This window comes from Sphaerodactylus townsendi, linkage group LG10 (assembly GCF_021028975.2).
Source record: "Sphaerodactylus townsendi isolate TG3544 linkage group LG10, MPM_Stown_v2.3, whole genome shotgun sequence".
Classification (NCBI taxonomy): Eukaryota; Metazoa; Chordata; class Lepidosauria; order Squamata; family Sphaerodactylidae; genus Sphaerodactylus; species Sphaerodactylus townsendi.
The window spans coordinates 45685159-45711810 of NC_059434.1; the positions used below are offsets into that span (position 1 = coordinate 45685159).

Genomic DNA, 26652 nt, shown 5'->3' on the forward strand with positions numbered 1-26652 from the left:
ACTTTTGGAGGTTTTGATGTTGGAATCGCTATCAGAGCCTCCAGTGCAAGCCGCAGAAATAAAGCAGAAAGGTCAGCTATGACTCCAGTGCGCTTGCCCGAAGTTTTGAATTGGGCATGGAAGGCGTTGGCCATTGGGTCAGTTAGAGGAAAAAGTCAGACCATTTGGAAGGAGGCAGCACGAGATATCTGTCCACAAGGGTGCTTTTACTGTGGGGAAATAGAGTAGTGATCCCAGCAGCTTTAAGGATTAGGGTGCTGGAGGCCTTACATGTAGGGCACCCCGGAATAGTGAGAATGAAGGCATTGGGTTCAGAAGTTATGTGTGGTGGCCAAAGGTCGATCGAAAAATAGAAGAATGGGTGGCCAGGTGCAGGGAGTAGTCAGATAACGCTGACCTGCCCCACCCTCAGGCCCCCCTACCTATCAATGGTAAGAGTCCACAAAAAAGACCGTGGTCAAGGGTACATATTGATTTTGCAGGGCCTTTCCAAGGCCAGGTGTTTCTCATCGGTAGTGGACCCATATTCCAAAATGGCTAGAAGTGAAGTGCTACAGTAATGTCAATGACATCACAAACAGTTATTAGGGCACTGGGCGTAGTTATTTGGTAAACTCCATGGCCTCCGGATAATGGGTGGTATCGGATAATGGGACAGCATTTGTATCCAAGGAGTTTAGAGTATTCCTGGCCACCGGTGTTATTCGCCAGGTTACCTCGCCCCTTTCATCCGCTACGAATGGGCAGGCAGGAAAGGATGGTGCTGCATACAACGGCAAGGATGCATTGCAGCCGGTCAATAGGGTAGAGGGGATTGGCACCGCCGGTTGGCTTAATTTTGTTAACACAGCACATAACACCGCACAGCCACCGGGAGTGGAGTCCCAGCGGAGCTGCTAATGAATCGGAAACTTACAACGCTAGCTGGACCGAATGCATCCCGATTCAGTTGATGATCAGTCCACGGAAAAGAAGATCAGGTGTTGAAAGCACCTCGACATTTGATAGGGATGATACGGGGTGTATGTCCCCAAATTAAGTGGAGCGGTATGGTCCATGTTGGGTCCCAGCAGTTGTGAGGCAGCCGACAGGGCCCCTTGTCTTATAGGGTGGAAACTGAAGAGGGGCGGTGATCCGCAGACATGTTGACTAAGTAAGGAAGAGAGTGCCAGGTCCAACAGTAGATCAGGAACCCCAGGTCCCTCGAATCTAGGGCTGCTATAAGGGGCAGATGGAGCTGCAGGATGAGGAAGCAGTAAATAGGTCAAATTGTCCCAGAGGAACCTGGGGCTGCTTAAGGGCACAGATGGAGATGCAGATAAGGAAACAGCAAAGGGTCCAATTGTTTTGCAGAACCAGGAACAAACAACATACAGACTCAGGAGCCAGAGCGGGAGCTGAGACGATCTCAGCGAAAGAGAATCCCACCAGATTATTACAGGAGTTAGGGGGAAGGGGTGTAATGTATTGTATTGATTGTGAGGTACTGTATTGTTTTAAGAGTCTGCAGCTGTTGCACTGGAATTGGTAATCAGTAGGTGTGTTATATTGAGCACAGCTGCAGAGTGATTTTAGGCTATGTGTGAGTAGCAGCTTTGAAATAAAGCACCATGTTTTGTTCCTCCGACTCCTGATTCTTTGAGACATAACAGTGTAACACTTCTGGAGAAAATGGCCACTTCGGCAGGTGAACTGTAAGGTATTATATCCCACTAAGGTCTCTCTCCTCCCCAAACTCTGCCCTCTCCAGGATCCACTCTGGAAACTGTAGGAATTCCCCAACCCAGAGTTGGTAACCCTATGCCAAGTATAGGTTCCCTTCATATCACTCCTTCTTGATGCCATGTAAAGGATATATTTAAGGACCTGCCCTCAGCTGCTGCAAAGAAGTGACATCCTTGAAGCAACTATGTTGCTTGCTGTAAAGAAGCAAGTAACAGCCAGGTGGCTGTTACCCAAATTAGTATACACATGTCAGGGTCATAACATACAAAGGCATTTCCTTGCTTGCAAGGAGCAGGCACATATATTCTGGGCACCTGCATACTTGAGATCGAAGCCTACATATACCAAGGTCAATCAGATCGACACTTGGAAAAGCAAAGAAAGACACTCATATTGTACAGATAACATTAACCTATGCAATATAGAAAAGCAGCAATAAAAATTACAGAGTGGAAAAGAAAGCGACACAGTAAAATTACATATAAAAATCATTTCCCTAGAAAACTGCCTAAAAGGGAATAAGCCAGTGCAAGAGGCGACAAGCAGGCCTGTTTCTGCAGAGAAGCAGGGGGAGAGTTGTCTTCTGTGGTAAAGAAGCTGCTTTGGGGCAGAAACTGACCAGGCGGGGGGGGGGGGGTTTGGTGTGCCAGGACCCTGGTGAAAACCGTTGAGATCGGAGAGATGAAGGGATAACCAGAAGGCTGGGGTAAAAGGATAAGTCCAAAACTAGCTACAAGATTGGGGCTGAAGGAGGAACCTATACCTTTTTGCCTGGGACACTGAGAAGATGTGTTGGGACTGGAATGTGGTGGGGATAATAAAAATGTAGTCTTTCAAAGATTAACCAGTCTGAAAGGAATTCTTTGTCCATATGGGAGAGGGAGTTTTCCCTTTGTTTATGCAAAGTATCGAGAATGTTCCCTTGGGGAAATTGGGAAGTTAGATCTATGATTGTGTACTTGTCATAATTGAGGAAGGACTAGAACCTTCCTGTTCAGTTGTTTAGATAGCTGGGAAATTGCTGGAATCAGCTCATTGCTTATTGCTTTGGAAATCTGGCTCATTGGTTGAGATTGAATTATCTGGAGGGAGGGTCTGAGGTCCTTGAGGAAATGGCCCTTGACTGACTTCCTCTTAGGATGACTCTTTTGCATACAAGATGTTTGGGAATGGGGCTGCCTCTCAGCACCCAGTTCCACCCCTCTAGTCACAAATGACCACACAGGGACCCTGGAGCACCCCACAACTGACAGCCCCACCCATGGACTTACCACAAGAAGCAGGGGCCTCCAGGAAGCCAGCAGCAAGAAGGAACAGCAGAGAAATGGCAGGAGTGCCTGAGAACAAGCCTCAGCAGTACCAAAGGACAGGATGGAGGCAGCACAACATGTTTTTTATTGCTTAGAATCAAACGCTTGTGAATCTCTAATTCCTACAATAAAGATTGTCAAATTTGCATATATTCCTCTCTGTTGGAATTTCTTCCAACAGCTGATCTTTGTACACATTGGTATTAAAGATTCCCTACCCACCTCTTGCAATATTCATAATCAGTCTGCTCTGTGCTAATTTTCCCCACATTATTGAGAGACTGTGTCTTTGTCCTGGGTAACAGAAGGGGTTGGTGTGATGCAGGGGCTCAAGCTTGCAGGAGTACTGTTAACTACCTGACGCAAATAAAGAGCTGATGAATTGAAGCCAGAGTTGTGTCCTGTTTATTCCTGACGTGATTTGGTAAGTGCCAGTCACACAATCCAGTAATGAAGGCGTTAATGTTATGCATGCTAATTAGTTAGTGAGGTCAGAAGTCAGTGACCAGGTAAGACTATTGGTCAATAAGACCCAGCATGAGATACATGTGGGTCCATGCGTAGGATATAGGTATATATTCTTTGTTCTCTCTCTGCACATGCTCTCTAGTAGCTTATTAGCCATGTAATAGTCAAGCAGAGGCTAGCTGATGGAGCTAGCCAGTTAAATATTTTCTTCTTTTGTGTCCAAGTTTTCCCTTTTTTTGTAGTAAGTAAACTCTATTTTTCAGCAAGCAACTGCCTCTGCCTCTTTATTGCACAAACTCTGCATTTATAAGAAGTGTGATATAATAATCACACGAAAGATTTACCACAGTTCCAAAAGAGTGGAAATGTGCTGAAAAAGTAGACTTATACACATTTTTTGTGCTGAAAAAAGCCCCCCTTGACTTATACACGAGTGAACAGGTGGTGAGCAGGTGTGGGAAACGGGTGGCGAGCGAAAAAAGGCTGGAAGCTGAGGGTGTTTTTCTGTACCTGCTCCCTGCTATGTGGACACAAAGGCAGCTCCCAGGTAATGTGTAATGATAAGCTATCCGTATTGAAGGAGAACCTGTAGGGACTTTTTAAATGGGGGATCTTGTTGAGCATCTTCCCTATGAAACTCTGAAGAGATACTGTCTGTGAGAGTTATATGTTCCACTTCAGAACTTTTAAAGTTATTGTTGATACCATACTGTTTTTCTTTGAAATAAATATTTAAAAACATTTTATTGGTATCATTTTTATTTTTGAAATTTACCAGTAGCTGCTGCATTTCCCACCCTAGACTCATACACGAGTCAATACGTTTTCCCAGGTTTTTGTGGTGAAATTAGGTGCCTCGATTTATATGTGGGTCCACTTATACACGAGTATATACGGGTAATAACACAGTCTGTGATTGACAAGTACAGCTCACAGGGGGATGACAAAGAGGTGAAACTGCCAACTCCCCTGTGTTGGTGTGAAAAGATCTGGGCCACTATCCACACACCCTTAGGAAAGGCTTCCCCTCACACTTTGAAAAAAATACTACTGGTTTAAAAATAGTTAGAACGTATAGAAGGTCTAAGCTGAAACAAGGCCAAAGTAGCACTTGACAATCCTGAGTTCAATACAGGTCAAAACTTTCTGTGTGGGTAGGCAAGGCTGGGATTGCAATTACTGCTTGAGATAGCAGCAAGACAAAAAACACGCTACACCTGATTCAGACTGGGAGGGCAGCACCGGTAGCTGCAAACAAACGACACCCCTGGCATTTCAAAAACCTGAAGATAGCCACCCCCAGCCATCAGTTTATTGTGATTTTGCTCCTATTGGACACATCATACGCTGCCCTGCACCCACATACATATGTTTTCCCATTCATTTGTGTTCCTAGTTGCGTGAGCAACTATAACTCTTACAGAAACCCTGTTCATATCAGAATTCATATGGGATTCTGCACTGAGACAGGTATTTATTAAGCCATAGTTACACTACTGGTTACAATGCTAAAAGTAAACAGGAAAGAAAACAATTGAAGAAAACAAGACAGTGTTTTGATTATGAGAGGTAGATGGGGATTATCAATTAAACCCAACTTCAGTCCCAGAACGTATTCAGAAGGGCATAACTCTGGTTCAGCTGGTACTGCAAATCTTGTCATTCATTTCTAAAATAAGGTATTTGTCTTCAAAGTAAACATTTATGGCCAAAATAAAACAGAATTCTAATAGCTCCTAAAAAGTTTATTCAGACATAAATGTTCATGAATCAAGGCTCATTTTATTGAAATATTTAAAGGGTAATTTAGAATCTCCGTACTTTGGTCAGGTAAGGAAGCCTGACGTCTGAATTTCCCCACCTGTGAAACAGAACATGAGTGACTTACCTCACAAATGTGTTGTACGAATAAAGATGACAAATCAATTTATACTTTAAAACTTATATTATGACTAATAAGAATTTGTAAAAATGTCAATACACATTAACCTCAATCCAGAGATACTCTCATACATAAATTACCCTTCTGTCTATAGCAGGGGTAGGGAACCTGCGGCTCTCCAGATGTTCAGGAACTACAATTCCCATCAGCCTCTGTCAGCATGGCCAATTGGCCATGCTGGTAGGGGCTGATGGGAATTGTAGTTCCTGAACATCTGGAGAGCCGCAGGTTCCCTACCCCTGGTCTATAGTAAAGAACTGCATCACAAAATGTTTCTGTGTGTAGATACAGACTTTAATGTAGGTTCAAGTACAGGGAGCTTTTCTTAGCTCAGATTTAGAAAGCTAACTGCAGTACATAGCCATTGTGGCTGCTTTGCATATAGCTTCTGCAGAAACTAATACTTCACATTTCCATGTAACTAAGAGCCAGAAGCGTACCAGGGGCAAATGGCGCCCGGAGACAAATTGTCTCCAGGACGCCCCCCAGGCTCTGCCCCCACCACCCTAGCTCCACCCCTGATGCCCCCAGGCTCCACCCCCACTGCCCCTCAACCCTGCCCATGTCACCATGGACATGGGCATCTAGGGTGCCCACTTCCCCCCAGACTCCCCCTGCTGGCTGGGTTCCCAGCCGGCAGCATGCAGTCTCTTCTGAAGAGAGGGGGGGAGTCCAGGGTGGGGTTGAGGGTGCTTGGAGGCCGCAGGAAGTCCTGCTGCCTCATCGTTTTTTGCGTGCCTTGGATGGGGTTGAGGCACGTGAAAACAATGAGACAGCAGGACTTCCTGGTCACGTGGGGGGCAGATTTCACGCCCCCATGTGACCAGAAGAATGGCGCCCGGGGACAAGGGGTACCCCTTGTCCCTAGGCAGATACGCCACTGCTAAGAGCCCATGTAACTAAGGGGATGAGGGAAGACTAGTGGTTGCAGAACACCCTTGTGATGGCTCATTTGTCCCCCCGAGGCACTTACTGCAGCAGAGGGTCAGACATGCTGACAGCTGGCCACCCCACAGCTCTGCCACTGCAGAACCTGGATGTTTGGGCTGCAGTGGGACTGCGCTGACATCCTGCTTGGACACCAGCATGGGAGGGGGCATGCATAAAATATCTTTGGGCTTTATACATGGTGTCTTGGCTACTGCTGTGAAATAGTTTTGCTCTCTCTTAAGGGATGGGTTACTGCAATATCCTCTAGATGCATTTGAAGACAGCCCATCGACTTTAACAGAGGCCGTTTCCGCACGGCCCATTAACGACGGCCTGGAGGCGCTAAAAACGCCACTTCCAGGCCGCCGTTCGCACAGGCGCCGCTGCTGCAACGCAGCAGCGGCGTAATTTGACCTCGCTTCCCTCCCCTGAAGATTATCTCCCTTTGGCGCCTTCACTCACGGTAATTTGTTGCCGCCTGTTGGCGCCGTCGAAGCCCTCGCCTAATACTGTCCTCCGACCTCCAGGGGTCGGAGGGCAGCGTGGGCGGGGCTGCGACGCCCAGCAGGCGACGATGAGGACACTGTGAGTGGGGCGCAGAAGGGAGAAGAGGCGGCTCCGTGCGGAGCCGCCTGCCGTCTGCCGGCCTCCACTTCGCCCGTTCGCATGCTTGCTCTTGGCGGCATGGGGGCGCATCCTGGCCATGCGGAAACGGCCAGATAGAAAACATAGGCGTTTAGTTTCCAGGCTCAATTCAAGCTATTATATTTAAAACCATTTTTAACCAGGGACCAGCATACATGAAGGACCATCTCTCCAAATAGGCTTTGCTGAGTGTTCCCTCTACCAGCCAGCTGTGGGCATTCTTGGCATGACTTCTTGCCAGCTGTAATATCAGCTTTATAGAACAGCTTCACAGAAGAAATCCAGAACACACCTTCGTAAGCAACGTTTTGAAAGACCTGCAAAAGTAATTTTCAACAGTGCTTTATCAGATCCTCTGAAGATGCCAGTCACAGATGCAGGCAAAACGTCAGGAGAGAATGCTGCTAGAACACGGCCATACAGCCCAGAAACCACACAGCACCCCAGTGATTCTGGCCGTGAAAGCCTTCGACTATCACTACCGGTAGTTTTAGTGTGGACTCTGTTTAATGTTTGGGAGCTGCTTTTTTGATGTTACTGTTGTGTTTGGTGTTTTTAAAAAATTATTAGTAAAGCATTTTAGGTTGCTTTGAACCTTCGGATAAAGTAGGCATTTAAATATGTCGCTTTTACTAACCGTAAATATTGATATTTTGTAAAGGGCAATGGTGCTTCTTGAATTTCAGATCAGTGGAAGATGAGTGGCCTGAAATGAACAGGCACCAGCTAAATCAAGCTTGTGTATTGTTGTTGTCAATTCTTGGGGAAAAATATGTGTGCATCTTTCTCCTTCAGGGTTTTGTCATTGTTTTGCTGTTACAAGGATTTGAAAATGCTTCTTTACTTTATGCTCTATTCAGGTCCTTGTGTATTTATAATGCTATTGTGTTAGTTGAAAAAATATATGTATGGTTGTGAGCACAGAGCTGGAGGATGCTGTTCTGGATTAATCTAAGCAGAATACATGAGCATGACCTTGTGGATCTGGTGAGGGTAAAGGGTTAATAAGCCTATTGAGAACTGCTCTTTATTTTTGCAGCAGCTTGCTTGTTTTCTACTCAACTCAGCGCCTTGTTCCTTCCATTTCATCAGAAAATGTTTTGCTTGCCATACTATAAATGGAATAAACAGTCTTGTTAAGGGGCAGTAAACATTGAATTAGTTACTGCATGCCTTGACCCCATAAAGACTTTTTGCTTATGGCAACCTCTGGGTGGGATTTTTCAAGGCAAAGGACATTCAGAAGTGGTTTGCTATTGCCTGCATCTTCTTCATAATACTGGTAATAGTTGCCAGGGTCAACCTTGCTTAGCTTCTGATCTCTGATGAGATCAGGCTAGCCTGGCGTATCCAGGTCAGGGCTAAAGACATTTCTAATAAACCTGGGAGAATCTGGAGATTAGTACATCCTTACTGGTACTGTAGAAACTAAGACTGGCCTCATAAAAGCTCCAGATCATCTATTTGGAGACAGGGCTGCGGAGAGCAACAATGCAGCCCCCCCAGGATTCCCTTCTGCCTCTCCACCTCATGCAACTGAAACAGCATAGAAAAACAAGCCACAAGTAGCTCACATCCTTGGGCTCCCAGGGCATCCAAAATTTTACCCACCTGTCCCCCCCACCCCACCCCGCGCTGCCCAAGCAGCCTTGCTTGGAAGGACTAGAGTGAAGTTGAAGTGGAAATGGCTTGTGTATTTTCTGAATAGAATTAGGACTGCTCAAGCTGAAGAGTACAAGGCGATGTCTCATGGACATCACTGATTTTCTGGCTTTATGGCCCACTAGCACAGTTTAGTCCCTTCATTTGTACCCCAAGATTCTCCCCAATAGGTACCCTAAGTAGCTTACATAATTCCTGTATCCTCACAACAATCCTGTGAGACAGGTTAGACTGAGAGCATATGACTGGTTTAAGGTCACCCAGCAGGCTTCCATGGCAGACTGGGAATTTGAACACTGGTCCTACATCACTTTTATCTCATCACAAACTTCAGATACCGGCGATCTGCTTGCTACAATGGTGAGGGCACTCACAGAAAGCATGCAGTGTGAAGACAATTGCAAGGAGAATGTGATTCACTCATTCCGTGCATACTGCCTTCTTCCTGAACCACTGCAGCCTGGTGTGCCAGTCAGCCAGGTATTGAGGGCAGCCGGCTGCACAGACCCTCTCTGTTACCAACAAGGTAGGACTGGGACATAGAGTGAGGGGCACTGAAAAATACCTACGCTGCCCCATGCTTTGATTCAGTTGCTATGTCAGGGGCAGGACAGCCTCTGTGGTGGAGAAGAGAGAGCAACTGTTTGGACATCAGGGGACCACCCAATGCATCTCCCCTCCTCTCCAGCACCATGGCTGCTCCACAGCTTCCACTGTCAGTGATTCCAAGAAGTTGCAAATTCAGAGCTGAGGTCAAAATAAGAAATCTATTTCTGTTTCTGAAGCAGGAATAAAGTATAATTGTCACTAATCATCAATACAAATATTCACTCTACTAGACGTCCAGTCCCTTCCTTCTAATTGGTATAGCGCAAATGAGCATGCTGGAATAAAAAGAAGAGAATGCAAACCTAACACAAAAAGGTTAAGTTTTCCTTGATTTGTGGATTTTATTGTGTTTTTTGTTCTTGCTCAGTCTCTATGCCGTGCAGTTCCCAGTAGGCAACACTTAGATCTTTTGTATACTCCCCCTCAGTATCAAAAGCAGCTTCCCCTACAGCACGGAGGCTGATGTTCAAGAAACTGAAATCCGACACCCTTGTGCTATGGGAGGTTTTTGGGTTGTTTTTAGAATACTGGCACGTGCTTTCTGGAATTAAAAAAAAATGGAGTTCAAAGTAAATTTAAAAAATCATAGCTAAGATCAGATACACAAAATTTCAGTCCAGAGTTTAACTGTGCTTCACCATCAAGAGAATATAAAGGGCTTTTTAATGAAGATGCATACCTCTTTGATATATGTGGCACAATCATTATTCAAATATTGCTACTTAGAATGTAGTATCCTGCTACATTCTAAATAACTAAAATTTAGTTACTAAAAAGTAACTAAAAATCACTTCAGAGGCATCTCCCCCCACCCCCAATTTCCGGTTATAGGCCTGCACAGGAGTCAGGAATACTGTTGATAGGGAAGTGGGCAAACACATACAAAGGAATGAATTTCTAGAGAATATCTCGTTTCCTAGGGGACTCTGACTTTCATCTATTGGTCATTAGGACCACTACAGAAAAAGTTACATAGGCCTATGTAAGAGAGCAGCAGTGGCGTAGTGGTCCAGGGCAGGTGTACTCTAATCTGGAGGAACCAGGTTTCATTCCTCACTGTGCCACTTGAACTGTGGAGGTTTATCAGGGAAATTCAGATTAGCCTGTGCACTTCAACACATGCCAGCTGGGTGACCTTGGGCTAGTCACAGTTCTTCTGAGCTCTCTCAGCCCCACCTACCTCACAGGATGTTTGTTGTGGGGGGGGGGGGAGAGAAAGGAGTTTGTAAGCCCCTTTGAGTCTCCTTACAGGAGAGAAAGAGGGGATATAAATCCAACTCTTCTTCTTCTATACAGAAAACCTCTGCCTGTACCTTTTAATCTTATTTTCTTGGGAAAGGAACATTTGTGGATGGTTTTAATGCACAAATCCAATAAAGTCAAGGAAACAAACTGCAGCAAACACCTTTAGTATGAATACAAAGTTAATAAAGAAGACACATCCTAAGGAACATTAACAATGTTTTTGTGAGAGGAAACATATAAACGGCAAAATTTTGTGAGCATCTGAGACAGTAAAATAATAAGGAATGATTTTAAATGCAACTGATGCACATTTTACATTAAGACAGAAACCCAATCATTTATGAAGCAACAAAATCTATTTCAACATATAATACATAATTATACAAACCATATAAGCTGTGATAAGTTATTTTAAGTAGTTCATATAAACACAAACAGCAATAGACCATGTGCAAATGAGGATTCTGCAAAAGAATAATTTTAAAAGCCTAGAAAAGTAAACAGAATTGTACATTTAATAAAGGTTATACCACTGACCCCCCCCCCCCAATAGCAACAAAATAAGTCACATTACACACTGTGACATGGTCTGAAGTTTAAACAAACAAATATATCTCAGTTTGGTCTTAGACTGTACTTTACAGATTTTTCAAAGAAAACCAAAGGGGGCTTCCTACAGATTATTCACACTGTTGTCGAAGGAAAGCTGGAAAAGGCACTTCTGAATTTAAGGCAACTATGGTATGTTTAAATAGAAAGTTTAAAATTGAGTTAATATGGAAAAGTCTACTTCCCTGGCTGGTCATCATTGCACTGCTAAACTGTATATTCAACATTTTAGACCAAGAAGGTAAAAAAGAAGTCTACATTTAATATTTCTGAACATACAGTGGAGAGATCTAACTTTTAAAAAGGTATTTGCTGCAATCCCACATACCAGCCAAGAAGCTGATATTTTGTGGATGCGGCATGAAGGCCTTATATTATTATTCTGCAAAATATTTATTTTTCAAAACACAATTACATGGAAAAAGAATATTTAGAGAAGTTTAATACATTTATATAAAATATCAGGTGTTCATACAAAACAGGATCTTCTGCCTTTAGATATTTCTCATCTAGCCACCGTAATTACCAGACCACAAACATTTGTCAGTGCAAATCTCTATTTCCCTACTACCGAAATAACCATCACCCTCACATAAAAATATTTGTTTTTTAAATGACAAATTGCATTTGGTTACATTAACCCCACCCCCCTCCAAATTACTATGGTATTCTTTACCAAGGGGAAAGAAATTAAAGCCGCTTGCACGTGTATTACTGAAAAAAGTCCTCTTTATCCAAGTTCCTTGATCCTCAATATTCTGATATGACAACAGATCTTCATGCTGAGGATTATTGCTGCTCTTCAAGCCAAGATGGTGCATCTACTCCAGGTGTTTTCAATTTGATATGGAATAGTTTAAGTGTCTGTTCAAGTTGCTTCTGATTCCCTGCAAAGTATGCTGCAACAGCATTGTGGAATAGAATGAGCTGATTGTGCAGAACTTTGACCTGTTAGACAAACACAGGCAAGATTAAAGATGGAGATGAGTAGAAGAATATTAAAACACTAAAACAGTATTAAAACATCCCAGAATTGTTTCTCTGATATTTATTTTTCCATTTACACGAAACCTATATTCTTCAGAGCGCACATATTCAATACAACCCCAGTAGAGAATATCAGGAGTAAGTGGCCTCAAATTTGACTAAGTATAGAATAGAGATACCTTTTTTTTCTAATTTTGTATAACAATGCTAAATCCTCTTTTTTCCTATTCCTGTATTGTGGACTCCCCTCCATTAAGACAAGGAGTAATTTTGTTTGGTTCCTACCTGTATTTTTCACATATATTATATTGTTTTTATGAAATAATAAAAATATTAAAACTGGAGTAAATGGCCTCTAATTTGAGAAGGTTTGTCTCCAGTAAGGTGAACACAGTCTGAAATGGTCATGAAGGTATACAGGATATACCAATTTAGGGCTTTAGAAGTTAAAACTGCAGCCAGGATTGCACTTAGGCCACCATTACAAGCCTAATACCTATGGACATAGGCTATATCTAATATTTCCGATCATCCCAAGTAGGCCCTGCATTCTAAAACTGAAGTCTTCAACTAGACAACACTGTAGCACATGTCAGTCAAACTAGACACTGTAAGCACATGAGAGGATGTCATTAGGTATAAAATCAGAGAAGGTTAAAAAATCAGAAGCAGCATGAAGTCCGGCCTAGTTTTGACTTGCACTGTTGTTGAATTATAATCATGTTTAAAGGTTTTAACAATCTAAATGAGTACTATACCCTGTATTTTTAAAAAGTTTTTTAAATTGACTGTGGCATTTCCCCATTTTTGTCTAATGACCATGCTGAGAGGTTAGGATTAGAATTATTGGCCAAAGAGGCCACCCAGTCAGCTTCATAGTTGGGCAGTGGCTTTGGGCCCCAAGAAGCTGGAACCAAATAAAATGATCTGCTAGTATGTAAATAAAAAACGCAACTTCATATCTAGTGGAGAAGACATATTCACAGCTGAATATCTGCTCAAATCACAAGTGTGGAAGGCCAATATGTTCCGTTATAAAAATCATCTTCAGAAGAGAGACTCTACATAGTGATAAAAGTCTGCCAAGAGACACAGCTGTTGAATCAAATAAAAACCTTCCACAGCACAAGCATGTGCAAATATTGTACAAAGGTATAGTCCCCTGTGCAAGCACGAGGTCATTATTAACCTGTGAGGTAATATCACAGCATGACATTTACTAGCCAAACTATGGCTGTTTCTGCACGGTGGCGGAAACGCAGCTCCACCGGCATGAATTCATGCCGGTGGAGGCTCAGAGGCCATTCACACGCTATCGTGCAAGCGGCCCCGACTTGCTCCCCTGCCAGAGAGGTGGAGCCGCCTGTGGGTTGGCCGCCTCCACTCATCTTCCTGTCCAGTGTCGCTCTGGAGGGCTGCAGGGACATGCCCATGCTGCTCTCCGACCTCCAGGGGTTGGAGGGCAGCATGGGTGGGTCTCTGCAGCCCTCTAGAGCGACGCTGGACAGAAAGGTCAGTGGAGACAACGGGAAAAGTGTCATCATCTCGCCAGTGAGGTTTGCACCGCACCGGCGGGAAGACGATGCTTTGCAAAAACCTTGCTCATTGAGCGATGTTTAAAGCAGCGCATTCACACTGCTCTGGGGTGGCCAGGACGGCGCTGCTGTGGGGCGGCGTTTATTCCGTCCCTAGGGCGCTGTTATTTGGCTGTGCGGAAATGGCCTATGTTTATGGGGTAGTTTGTCTTCCACAACCATTTGCACTTCACCCCCAGCAAGCTGAGGACTCATTTTATCAACCTTGTACCAGTGACCTAAACCAACTTGTGTTGGGGGTCGAACTCAGGTCGTGAGTGGAGCTTTGACTGCCGCTTACCACTTTGTGCCAGTTTAAATCCCTGTGCTATTATTAAGAGCTGAACAAATTTAAAAATAAAGGCCAAAACAAATGTCTAATGAAGAAAACAAGATTTTAATGCTCACAGAGATCTGTTCCCCTGGAGAAAATGGCTGCTTTTGAAGGTAAACTCTATGACATTATGCCCTACTGGGGTAGCTTCCTGCCCCAAACCTTGCCCTCCCACAGCTTCATCTCCATATCTTTAAGAATTTTCCATCCTGGAGCTGGCAACACTAAGGGGGACTTGATATCTGTAGTAGGGAGATCTGTTGTGATTCCAGGATATCTCCAGGTCTCATTCGGAGGTTGGCAACTCTAGAAGGAAAGAAGGATGCAGGAAAAAGACTATGGAGGCTTTCAGGAAAGGAAAAGAAAAAACAGTGGGAAAGGAGAAATGAGATGCTTCCCAGAAGTCCTTGTGGGGTTCCATTTGTGTCATTGTTACAAGGATATCTCACAGAACGCACATTCATACCTTCAGAATTTCAATAGGCAGGGCAGGGCAAAAAGGCGCATGTTCAACTGTATATTTATTCATCTGACCATCATGCTGGCAGGGGATGCTGGGAACTGTAGTCCATAACATCTGAAGGGCCACGAATTTGACATCAGTGATCTAAGCTATTTATATTTCTACATTCTCACTGGGATGGGACATCCAATAATCAAAGCAAGAGGGTTAGGACTGTAGAAATTTGGAAACAACCAAAAATCTGAAACATGCAAGCTATGACCAGGTTCTTTCCCCGTCCCTTGGATAAAGTTTCTGTCTTTCAGGATCACCTCCTACTTCTTCCCAATCTTTTAGCACTAACAAGTTCATTTGCATGGCAAATGTTGCTATTTCTAGTTTCTTAAGATATCACAGGTAGTTGCATTTTAAAAGACAAGCAGCAGTTCCATAAGTGTGACTTTCAAAATAGGCTTGTGCCAGAGAGAGAACAAAACGCAGAAACAAAAGAGTCAAAGAGAGCAGGGTGATACTGACAACAATCTGGTGAAAGTATCAGATAACAGGAGATCAAGCTAAGGATAGGAGGTTGGATCCTCTGGAGATGCCCCATGAGCAGCATTTCACAGGGGACTTTGGATTGAAGTAGTCGCCTGCAGAAACCATCCAGCAGACCCAAGCCAGAATCCTTTAACAGAAAATTACTGATTTACAGCATAGTGCTATGGATTAGGTATAACATTTTAACAGGAGGACACATAGTGAACAACCTGCCTGAAAAGCACCTCCCCTGGTATTGTTTAAAACCTAATACCGCAATTCGCTTTAATATTTTTGACTCATTGACCATTGGTGATACTGACTCTTTCAATTTATTGGATACTGACTCTTGGATACTGACTCTTGGATACTGGACTATTGGATACTGACTATTGGATACTGACTCTTTCAATTTATTGGAACGAAATATGAATGTTATAGGTTTCTTGCCTTATGTACAATGTTTATGAGATCTTATACAATGTTTATGAGAATTAGTTACTAAGTACTGTTACTAAGTTACTAGTTACTAAGTACAACGCTTCTTAGGTTGCCTAAGTGCCCTCATTGTATGTTTTGTTATTACATTTATATCCAGTTGCATATTATAATATAATCACAATATAACCTTATGAATGGTGTATGACTTATCTACTGGCTTTATACTTGAAGTAATTGCATATACCCGCTTGTCTGTGTTCACTGTTTATATTGATCTCAGTTTGTGATATTTGAAACAAATCATGTGAACTTTTAAAAACTGAACCCAAATAATCTTGTCAAAATATTAGCCAGGAATTTATTCCTAGTTCAGTGTATAAAGGACAGGTCAAAACATAATGGAGAAGGTCTTCCGTTGAACTACCACATATGCAGATGTGTTATGCTAGTGGTTTTTTAGAATATCAACCAACTCATGACTTTGTGGGCATATTTTTAAAACTCAGCAAAGTAAGTGCCATACTAAGATATTGGCCATTATGATCCAAACTTCAGTAGCCTTGAGGCCAGATTACTGTAACACTAAGCGGCTGCCCTTGACGAAACTGCAGCAGGTACAAAATGTGGCAACACACACACACACACACACACACACACACACACACACACACACACACACACACACACACACACACACACACACACACACACACACACACACACACACACACACACACACACACACACACACACACACACAGACAGACAGACAGACAGAGTGTTCCACATACTGTCATGGATGTGCTATATGATGCGCGGAGTTTTATTTGCCTCTGTTAACCACCTATATGAACTATTAATCAGTTATGTAACACCGAAGTGTCAGGTTAAGTCTCTGGTATTTCTGGTTAAGAGAAAAACAGAGATGGGAAAAAGTACGCAGCTGGGCTGCTTGAGGACTATATTGGAGACAATGAACGAGTATACCAGTCAAAGGTACATCAGTTTGCTAGCAGACATTTGTAAATGTACTTGCTGGGGCAGATGGCTGTCCTAGAAATACCTTTCTATGACAATACTCTGCTCATCACCATATTCCATGGCTCAATGTAATGCCCAAAAGATTGAAGAATGGTTTATTATGTATGTGGAGAGTTTTCAGGGAGCGAGCTCTGTCCTGCCACTCATCAACACTGATTCTGGCATTTTTCTCAGTTAAAAGAGTCATTCAAAAAGCATTTCTGGAAACAAACCAGGCACAGGAAATGGCATGCTGAAGCTTATAATGGGCATTCCAAACCACAACATTGGCAATGCCTTGAGACTGTGAGGCAGTGAGCACTTTGTTAAGCACTATAATCATCTGCAGGCCTAGAAAAGCCAGCCTTGGGTACTTAAGTGACACACAGGTAGGATACAGTGGAGCGTATATCTCTCTTTTTTTATGCACATTACTTTCTTTAGGTCTGATCAGTACTTTCATTAGGTGTGAACCTTAAAGGCACACATCTTTAAAGTGCAACTTACCAACACTTTTGCTTACTTAAATTTAAGATTATCTATGATCTTAAAATCTCATACACTGGAATCTTTAAATCATTTAATTATTACAAAAACATAACAAAACTGGACCCCTCTCCCAAAGTGCAAACTTCAAAGCATATCTCAAAATAGTTAAAGGCAATCCACTTGCTTGGTGGCTTGACATTAAGACGTTTCTATTTGCTGCTTTTTAAAAGAAGTCAACATTTCTACCTTGCATCAAAACTGGAAGTAAACCTTGTGCTCTAAAAGAGGCTAACATTTCAGCATAAGCAACTAAATTTCTATAAGGGATGCAATGTTAAAGTATAAGGGCCCACCGTATCTTGAAAGTTGGGTTGGGAGAACTGGTATCTCTGGTACCAGCAAGGAATGCTTGTAGAAAGTAATATCAGTAAAAAAAATCCCAGCATATCTACAAGCTATCTGGTATAAAAATTTAGAATGTCTGGAACAGAGGTTTCCAAAACACACTTTCTATCATGCATGAATTCTTAGATATGTGCAACTCATAGTTTACAGTCACTATAGAAAGGTTATGAAGCTACTGAAATGGTTCATCATTATGTTTATTCAATCACCGACTCACAAATAGAGAAAAGATATACAAACGAACAGATGATCTTCCAAAAATTAACAGTCATTCTATCATAGGGTTGTTGGTTGTTGTTATTATGGTGGATAAAAATCAATGATTAAAAATAATTAAAATGTTTTGATTTAAATTGGATTTTTAATAAAAGGCTTTTTGAGGAAAAAAGTTTATATTTCTATTTAAGATACATTATAGTCCAAAGGTTATTCACCATGAAATAAGGATTCGTTTTTAATTATGTAGCATGAGACTGTATATTCATGCAATGTTTAATTTAAATGAATTCCATCAATCCATTCACAATGTCATGCTCTTCCAAAGGTTTCTGTAAGATTATTTTGGGCAATTTTTGCACCGAGAAGATATTATCACAGATGTTTGGTTCTGTAGTCTCAAAGCTGAGAATTTGTGCCTGCAGAGATAATATGCCTCTTCTTCACAGTAAAAAATGTTATAAAATAAGCATACCAAGTTGAGAAAAAACTTTAATTTCATTGTTCCTTTGCAAATCTATGTACACTGGAACATCCCCTTACCTCTTAAGTGCCAAGTTTCAAGAAATTCAATGAATTGTTTGAAGTGGAATAGATCTGTACAGGAGCTAAGTGTGAGGAGGGAGGGGCAAGCAGTAAAAATAAAAGTGACACTTTTGAGCAGAATAGTCCACAAGCGTTGGGATCTTTCTGTGTATGGCCTGAGGTTTATTGTATTATTCTCTTCCTGGAGGAAAAAAATCTGTAATGGCAGCAGGTTGTAAAAAAGAGCCAGTATGGGAATATTTTAAAGCACTTTCTCTACCTATAAGGAAGGAATGCATGTAAAATGTAAACACTGCAGCAAAGAAATGCAAGGCCTTGTGGCCCAAATGAAACTGAGGATAGTTCACCTCAAAATAATTTCATAATTATCTATCTATTTCTAAAAGTACAACCAAATCAACAATTTTTTAATAGAACTGTAAAAATTATCCAAAAGTTATTCTAAAAATGAAACCTTCATCTGGTTGTAAATATTAAGATTATACTAGTAAGAAGGAGTCTTTAGGTAGAAAATCACAATTTAAATCAAGTCTTACTGCCTAGTGAGTTAAACCGTGATTTATGATTAGATTAAAATCAAATCCACCCTAGATGTTGTTCTGCAACCCAGAAAAGGAAGAATTGAGTCATGCTACAAGGGAAGATGGCATACTATAAACCTATCTGAAATGAAGAAACCTTCAGCCGTCTTACTTGAGAGTTAATTCTATTTTCGGGGTGGGGAGTGAGAGAGAGAGAACTGCTTCAAAGTAGTACAAACAGTGACTTAAGGAAAACAATGATATAGTTCCCTCCCTCTGCCCTTTAGAATGAACACAGTTCAAAAGGTAATACTGCAATACCCTCAGACCTCATATCAAAGACTAACAGTGCAATAATAAAGTTACTCCGTCTCAGCTTACTGATTTCAATGGACTTAGACTGGCATAATACTGCATAGGATTGTACTGTAAGTAAACTGCCTTGCAGTATCAGCAAGAGAATCACCTAGAAAAGCACTTTTTTTTTCAAATTAGAGGAGAGTGAAATTATTTTAAACAACTACCATTTTTATTTTTTATATGTCATTCAATACCAAGAATCTAAGGGGTTCTGCACTGCATCTTCAATTTTCCTCTGATTTTTGGGACACCTAGCTTTCAAAATAGTAGTCTAATGCTATGGTTGGAGTATGCACTGAAGGTGGGGCTCACACAATATCTGGCACACGAAACCTTCCTTCTACACATAAAAAATAAACATGTCAGACTTTTCACAACATCAGGCTTTGGGGAACAGGGATTTTTACAAATATACACAGAAAGAAGCAATCGTGATCACCTAACCTGCCAATATCAGGGTTTCTTTGCCTGTTACAATATCAGTTCTGAATGCCATGAGCCTGTTTTTTTTGGACTAGAGCAGTGGTTCTCAACCTTCCTAATGCCGCAACCCTTTAATACAGTTCCTCATGTTGTGGTGACCCCCAACCATAAAATTGGTATATATAAAATATAAAAAGACCATTTTCCAAAGGTCTTAGGCGACCCCTGTGAAAGGTTCGTTCGACCCCCAAGGGGTCCCAACTCTCAGGTTGGGAACCACTGGACTAGAGAATGAACCTTTTACAACCATGAATTCTCCATACCCTACTGTTATCAGCACCTCAAACCATGTCGGTATTTTTTTACTCAGCAGCACAGGAAGCAAAGGACTGTCATCCACCTTTCTAGGGCTATCAACAACCTTCCGTGTGCACTGAGAGAATTATGTTTGATCAATAAGGTATAAGAAAGCATCATACACTTTTTCATGTTCAGAAAAACTGTCCTCCCCTACCTACACATTCTTCTCTCTAAAGTAGGAAGCAAGCCACCACGGTCTTATTAAACCCATACTACGCAGGAAACCAACAGCTTTCTTCCTCCCACCCCCTTCAGCTTTTTTCTACTGATACATATAGAGGATCCATCAGCATACTTTGAATAACAAACTAGCATACAAGCTGGCACAAGAACATGAGCTGGGACTACATCCCATATTATTATTTGCATTTCATTCCCATGACTGAATTCCACCTGTGTGACTTGTTAGGAACACGCCTATGAACCCCAATGTGCAAAGTGGCTCTAGTGCTAGGCTGGGAATAAACATCATCTGTCTCAGCCTTCTAAACACTGAAATCATCACTTCCTATCTTTTAGATGTTCAAGTTCATCTGTAGTAATTTTTCAGTTGTAAATATTAATCAAGATATGGTCCCGATAAGGCCCATTTGTGTGTCTGTGTGTCTAATTCATGTTTTAAATGGATATTAAGGCAAAGTTCCCCCCACGATAATAATGAACACACACACACTTAGGAAATATAAGAAGAATATGTGAAGACACAAGATTAGATAATCTCTAAGCAACAGTGACCCACAGATTTAGGATATTATGTTCTCTTAGTTTTCTATACTCGACAGCCCTGGTACAACTGAGTCTGGCTGTTCACATGCAAAAGGGAGGGAAGGAAATGGATGTTTGTAGAGAAAGTAGAATACCGTAGGACCTCATCACACAGCTTACCACATTTGAACTTGTCTATTTGAAATACAGATCTCCTGGATAGGCCCTGACATGGCAAATCAATCAGGCTGGGAGAAAAATGTTGAAAGCTACTCCAAAATTGCTGAGAAACAAAATATACAGGATTTAACAGAAAAATCCACACATCTGAATGCTAGAGGCCCACAGAGCTTCTGGATTTCCATCGTTGTAGGTCTAAATCTGATTAGTAGATCTCAGATATGTTGATAGACCTTAGGCCAGAACAGACTAGCAGATAGCTGATATATGTATAGGCTTGTGATAATCTGCATATTTAGCAAAGGCTCATGGGGTATTCTGTTGAAATGATCACCATAACACTAAAAGATTATCTAAAGCAGGACTGGGCAAGCTAAAAGAACAAGAGGGGGTTGATTGGAAAGCACTGAAGCCTGTCTTCTCTGAAGGGCAAAGCTTGTTTTACAAGCTCTGGAGCTGACCAAGAGGACAGAAAGGGTTGAATTTGTTAGCTGGAAGAACTGAACTATCTTCCATGAGAACTGCAGTATCTGGAAAGAGCTGAGCAATCCTTCAGAGCAGTAGTGACTGGAAAGAGGAAGGAACAGGACTTGCCATAGCTGAATTTCAGAAGAGCTGCACTGAAACATCCTAGTACAGATATGCCCCACCTTGTCTTGCCAGGAAAAAAGGTAAACTGAACAACTAAGTTCAAAGACTCATCCAGTGTCTTTCCAGGAAGAGTTCCTGCAAGAAGAATAATTTTGGGGGATTCTGCTCCAGACTTGGTCTCAGGAAGAACACACAGTGCTGTCTGCAAGGGACTGTGAAGAGGACTCTGCTATATCATGGTGGTTAGTGGGCATCTTTGGGATTGTTTACACAAATACTTTTTTGTCGTAGTTTAATAAACTGGAGTTTATATTCTGAGTTTATTAGAATTATTCTAGACTTTGGATCAGGACTTTGGGGACTCAAGTGGTTACAAATATATCCTTGGATGCTTTGTGAAGTTGGATAGATGCTGAGAGGCAACACTATGCCAACAACATTACCAGCCTGAACTGGCACTTCAAAGTTTTTCTCCAACTCTAGAAGTACTTCGTAAGATAGAAAACCTTTCAGATCTGTCACAGATTATACCGAATCGCTGCTGAAAACCCACTAGGATAAAACTTGAAAATCCAGTCTGAATTTCAGCTTGGATGGCATTCCCATTAATAACCAATATTTCATAGCGCTCATATTTGGCATGAAGTCAATTACTGTTCATACTGTTTAATTTCTCATGCTGTACAAATTTTAAGGATTTCAAGTCACATATGATTTATTGAAGAGTTGTATATTTACTCCAAATGTACAAGAGACCGTTATTTCAAAAAAATCCCAATCTCTTATTTCTGCCACTTAAAGCCTGCAACCATCTGCAATAATGTGGACAGGATTGGTTGAATTTCATGGAGCGCAATCTGTGCAAACACAAACTGGGCAGGTGTAACAGGCAATGCCACCAACTGTCAAGAATTCTTGACATCTTGCAGACTATTAATGCACAATCAGTACAGCTTTTTATTCATTGTGGAGACAGATCACAAATAATTTATCTTAAAATCTGAAGCTGCCAAACCACCTCCCCCTCAGGGCATCTATAGGGAATGAGATAATAGTGACAGTGTTCTAGGGAAAGCAACACAAACCTCAAATGACTATCAGCATTTTTGTAAAAGAACTGAAGGGGGAATCCCCATGAAATTAGACAATATCTTGTATCAGAGAAGAAGCCAAAAATTAAATACCCCACTTTAAACTGAGGAGAATTTCTCCTGGCCCATCCCACTCCATTCCACCTTGTGGTTATGGCCATGGATTCCACATAAAGTAAAAACTCAATTCATGAAACAGGTAACAGTGGCATTTGCTATATGAGTAGCACTTTTGGACTCTTTCCCCCCCGTAGATCTATAAACTGTGGACTTTCAAGCAGTGCATGAGGTCCAATAGATGAGACTCAGTATACCACTGATTTGGAGTTAAGGCAGAAACAATAAGCTTCATAATTCATTGTGAGCAAAAGAAATGGAGCCGGAGCAAGAGAAGAGTTGTAGAGATTATAACTAAAAATGTTGTTGACTATGGTGCTCTGCAGGTGATTTTGTTCTACTTTAAAAAGTGTATTCAGTTTTTTAAAAAAATTCTGACTTTGTGGAAGCTTCTGGGAGACATAGGGTACAGCATTTTAACTAATAAAATAAAAGGCATGTTATCAATGACTGCCAATATTGGTCTAAATATGGTGATGTAATCGTTAGAAGATGGTCATATATCACAAGTGAGAGAAGTAAAATCAGAAAGTGAATATAAAAAGCTAGCTTTAACATACACATTAATATTCACTTTACCTGACCCATCAGAATTAATTCAAAACAAACCCAATAGATTACATCATGATCTAAAGATTACACAATGCTTTGGTAGGTATTTTACCTCAAGCTGAATTTCAACTAGCAAATAAAAATTACCTTGTTCTCCTCCAAAAACTTCAATTTAACAGATACATCATTACGCATTTTATCATATTTTTCTTTATGGATCTGAAATAGCTGTTGGGATTGCTCGATCTTTGGCAAAGTATTTGCATCACGTGGGCCAAGATTCAATTCTTCTAGATCTGTGCGATAAGCATCATATTCGATCCTGAGAAGGAAAAGCAAACATGACCTGCATAATTTGTAGAGACATCTAGTTCCATTTCTTAAAAACCTATTTGTGTTTTTGCTTAGACAGACATATTTTATTTCCCCCTGAATTCTTGTATCTCATTCTGCATTTTTTTTACAATTTGAAAAAAACTCCAGTTTGGGCACGAAATATGGGTTTGTCTAATATACACATGTAAACCACTCTGAACCCATGAACATGCATGTGTTAATGCATTCTCTCATGGACTCAGAATGGCTTACAATTTTTTCCAGTATAAATAACCTTTCTCAAAAGGACTCATACTTTGGTAATGAATGAAATCGACATCTCCAGAAGAACTATGCACTGAGTTTCTGAAGTTTACTGATTCCATTGAAGGATGTGAAACTACGAAGGGAGGGACAATATTTCCTTGTTGTCTTCTCCTATTGTAAGATTAGTAGCTCTTATCCATGGTTGGAGCAGAAGACAAAGCAAAGAAAGTCAGGAGCAGCAAAGATTTTTCCATGTCAGAAAAGAAGCCAAGACAATCTCACCTTCATGTCATTCTCCCTGTGTTCCTGATTGGGATTGACTGCGGGAACTAGAAAACCTCACATTACAGGTCACAGCAACAGTGGTCATGATGACGTTACTCATTATATACCCTTTTCAGGATAAAGATGATACCAGATTTGAGAATTCATCTGCTATTTCCTGGACCATCTTGGTTCTAGAATGCTCCTCTTGGGTCCTAGTACCTTGGGGACAGAACTAGGTAGGCACCAGGACCCGAACGGAGCATTCTAGAACAAGACAGTCCAGGAAATGGCAGATGAATTCTCAAATCTGGTGTCATCTTTATCCTGAAAAGGGTATACATAGCACATGCAAAGTCATTTCTGTAATTTATTCTCTTGAATGAAGTCTGCAGCAATTATGTTCTATAGATCTTCAAACCAAGATATACACCTTGACACATCACGTCAGCATTTACGAATTATGCCTCTTCTTTATTGCTACAAAAATCCTACCTTTCAAAACCTCAGTAATGCTGCTGTTAAATTAAATATTACCATTATTTTATCTTTTCAGTCTCATTTTGCTAACTGCATGATCTTCTCCTCCCTCATTCCTAAATAGTTCTGCTTTTACAAAGACTGCTTTATAGTCAGATATATTCCATTTTACCCTAATGAGTTGAGTGTAGGAGGCAATACATTAAATGACACCTATTTTCACTGCAGAATTGTACAAAACATGAAACACCCAATTTTCTGTACCAATTCTACCTTCAATATATACTTAAAAGTTTAATTACTGCAAAGTGAAAAGTAGAAAGTTAATGACCATGCTCTATAGAAGTCATTTACATGAAAGTAAGGAAATTGACTACACAGCCAGAATTGCCTTCCAAGTGGTCCCCACAGTGTTCCCACTATCAACAAAGTAAGTTATTTTAAAACTGAATTTCAGAACAGAACTGTGATAGGGGAACAATGAAGAAAAACATGGCTGTACACAAAGTTCCACTATAGCCTTTGAAAGACATTGTTGATATTGAAGCATCTATATTCAATATTAAATTTTGTTTCTTGTGCACTGTCCATCTTAATGTGGCAAACACTGAGGAACTTAGATCCAGCCAGTTTTCCACTGGACTAAGAGGGAAGGTGATCTCACCTAATTATCTTCTTCAGTGCAGTTTTTCTTCTATGTGGTTTTTTGCCCACCCAGGTTCCAAAATCTTCAGCATAGCCATGTCAGAAGTCAACATGGACTTCCTTCCTACACCAGTGGAAAAGTTGGTAAGATCCAATCCAGCATGTCAAATTTAGCCATATCACTGCTAAACTAAGGGATAACTTGCATCTTACAACAATATTCTTAACAATAATAGATAATATTGGATAAACTATTACCTGGCACTTTCATACTGTTTTACAGTCATCAATGTATCCTCAATAGTTTTATTCACCAAAGTGTTCACACTGGCAATGAAAAAGTTAATTGCTCCAAGAAGCGTTTCACCATTTTTAGCAAGAAGTTTCTGAGTATCAGCGTTATAGCCAAACTCTTCCTGTTAAAGAGAGCAAACACATTTCAGTGGGTTTCTTAAAAATGATTCCCAGCTATTCATTACATACCAAACATTATGCACTATCACATCAAGCAAAAGATTTCTAACTTCAGCTGGAACATACACAGTTCAATACTCACTAATCTTCATTAAGTTTATTTCCCTTTTCAAAAGCCTTTTCAGCATGAGCTGTTGGCCATGTATCTTGCTGCCACATGCTATGTTTTTTTCTTTTAATTCCACAAGTGTTTTACTCCGTTTGGTTCAGAAATGTTTTCTCTTCAATTTTCCTTTGTTTTCTTCCCAAGCACTTTTACTGCGATTTTTTGCTAACTGTTTCTGAGCCAACTTTCCTTGAGAGTGTGATCATGTTGAAATGGTCTTTATTTCTCCCCCCCACCTCACCAAACACCTAGTCCTTATCCGTGCCCCTGTGTAGTCACCCAAACTCCCCTTTATCCATTTTCTCCTCTACCTCCATTTTTTAAAGCAATTTTAAAAAATAAATTCTGTATTACATTAGTGATGTAATGTAAGGACACAGACACAAGCCAGGTTGATTGTAACAGCGTTGTTGATTTAATTCCAATGTCAGGTTAAGGCAAATATACACAATGTGTCCACAGTTAGGAATGGGTGAAATTGATAAGGGAAGTTGCTTTTGCAGGAGGAAATTCACAAGGAAAGACTGCAATTAAGCAGCATCGTTAGTGTGGAAGTCCCTTGTCAATTTCCTCCAGCAAAAGCAGCATCCCATGTCAATTTCATTTGCTCTTAGCTGAGGACACATTGCATCCTTGCCTTAAGGTGACCACCGATTAGGAATGAAATTGACGAAACTTGGGTTTGAGCATTTATGTGACATTGCTAATGTAATACAGATTTTTTTTAAAATCCTTTTGAAAATGGAGGATGAGGGAAAGGAGAAAATGGCTGAAGGAAAGGGTTGTTCTTTTGCATCATGGATAAAATTCCAATACCATTACGAATAATACGATTTTAGCAGTGGCATATGAAATAAATGCAACTAAAGAGACAAGGGGAAAAATGACGAAGGGAATGGACAGAATGATTTCATAGAAAATGTTTCCAAGTGTGACCACTGGGAAAATCTGTGGCATGTTGTGCATGCCAAAAAGGCCATAATAAAGGTTCTTTCAAATAATCAGCTTGTATACAAATACTAATATATGCATTTTAAGAGTGGCATTGTTGTTTTACATAGG

At 41.0% G+C, this 26652-nt stretch overlaps 1 protein-coding gene across 5 annotated transcripts in view; it reads right to left on the bottom strand.

Moving 5' to 3' along the window:
- Positions 1–10684: 10684 nt before the first annotated feature.
- Positions 10685–26652, bottom strand: part of ARFIP1 (ADP ribosylation factor interacting protein 1) — a 55585-nt gene continuing 39617 nt past the window's right edge. For all 5 annotated transcript variants that reach the window (XM_048509314.1, XM_048509316.1, XM_048509312.1 and 2 more), the window contains 3 exons: positions 25269–25426; positions 23187–23361; positions 10685–12093 (listed from right to left, as the gene is read on the bottom strand). In XM_048509314.1, coding sequence (XP_048365271.1) covers positions 11935–12093; positions 23187–23361; positions 25269–25426 — 492 coding nt within the window. In that variant the 3' untranslated portion in view covers positions 10685–11934. The remainder of the gene's footprint in view (positions 12094–23186; positions 23362–25268; positions 25427–26652) is intronic.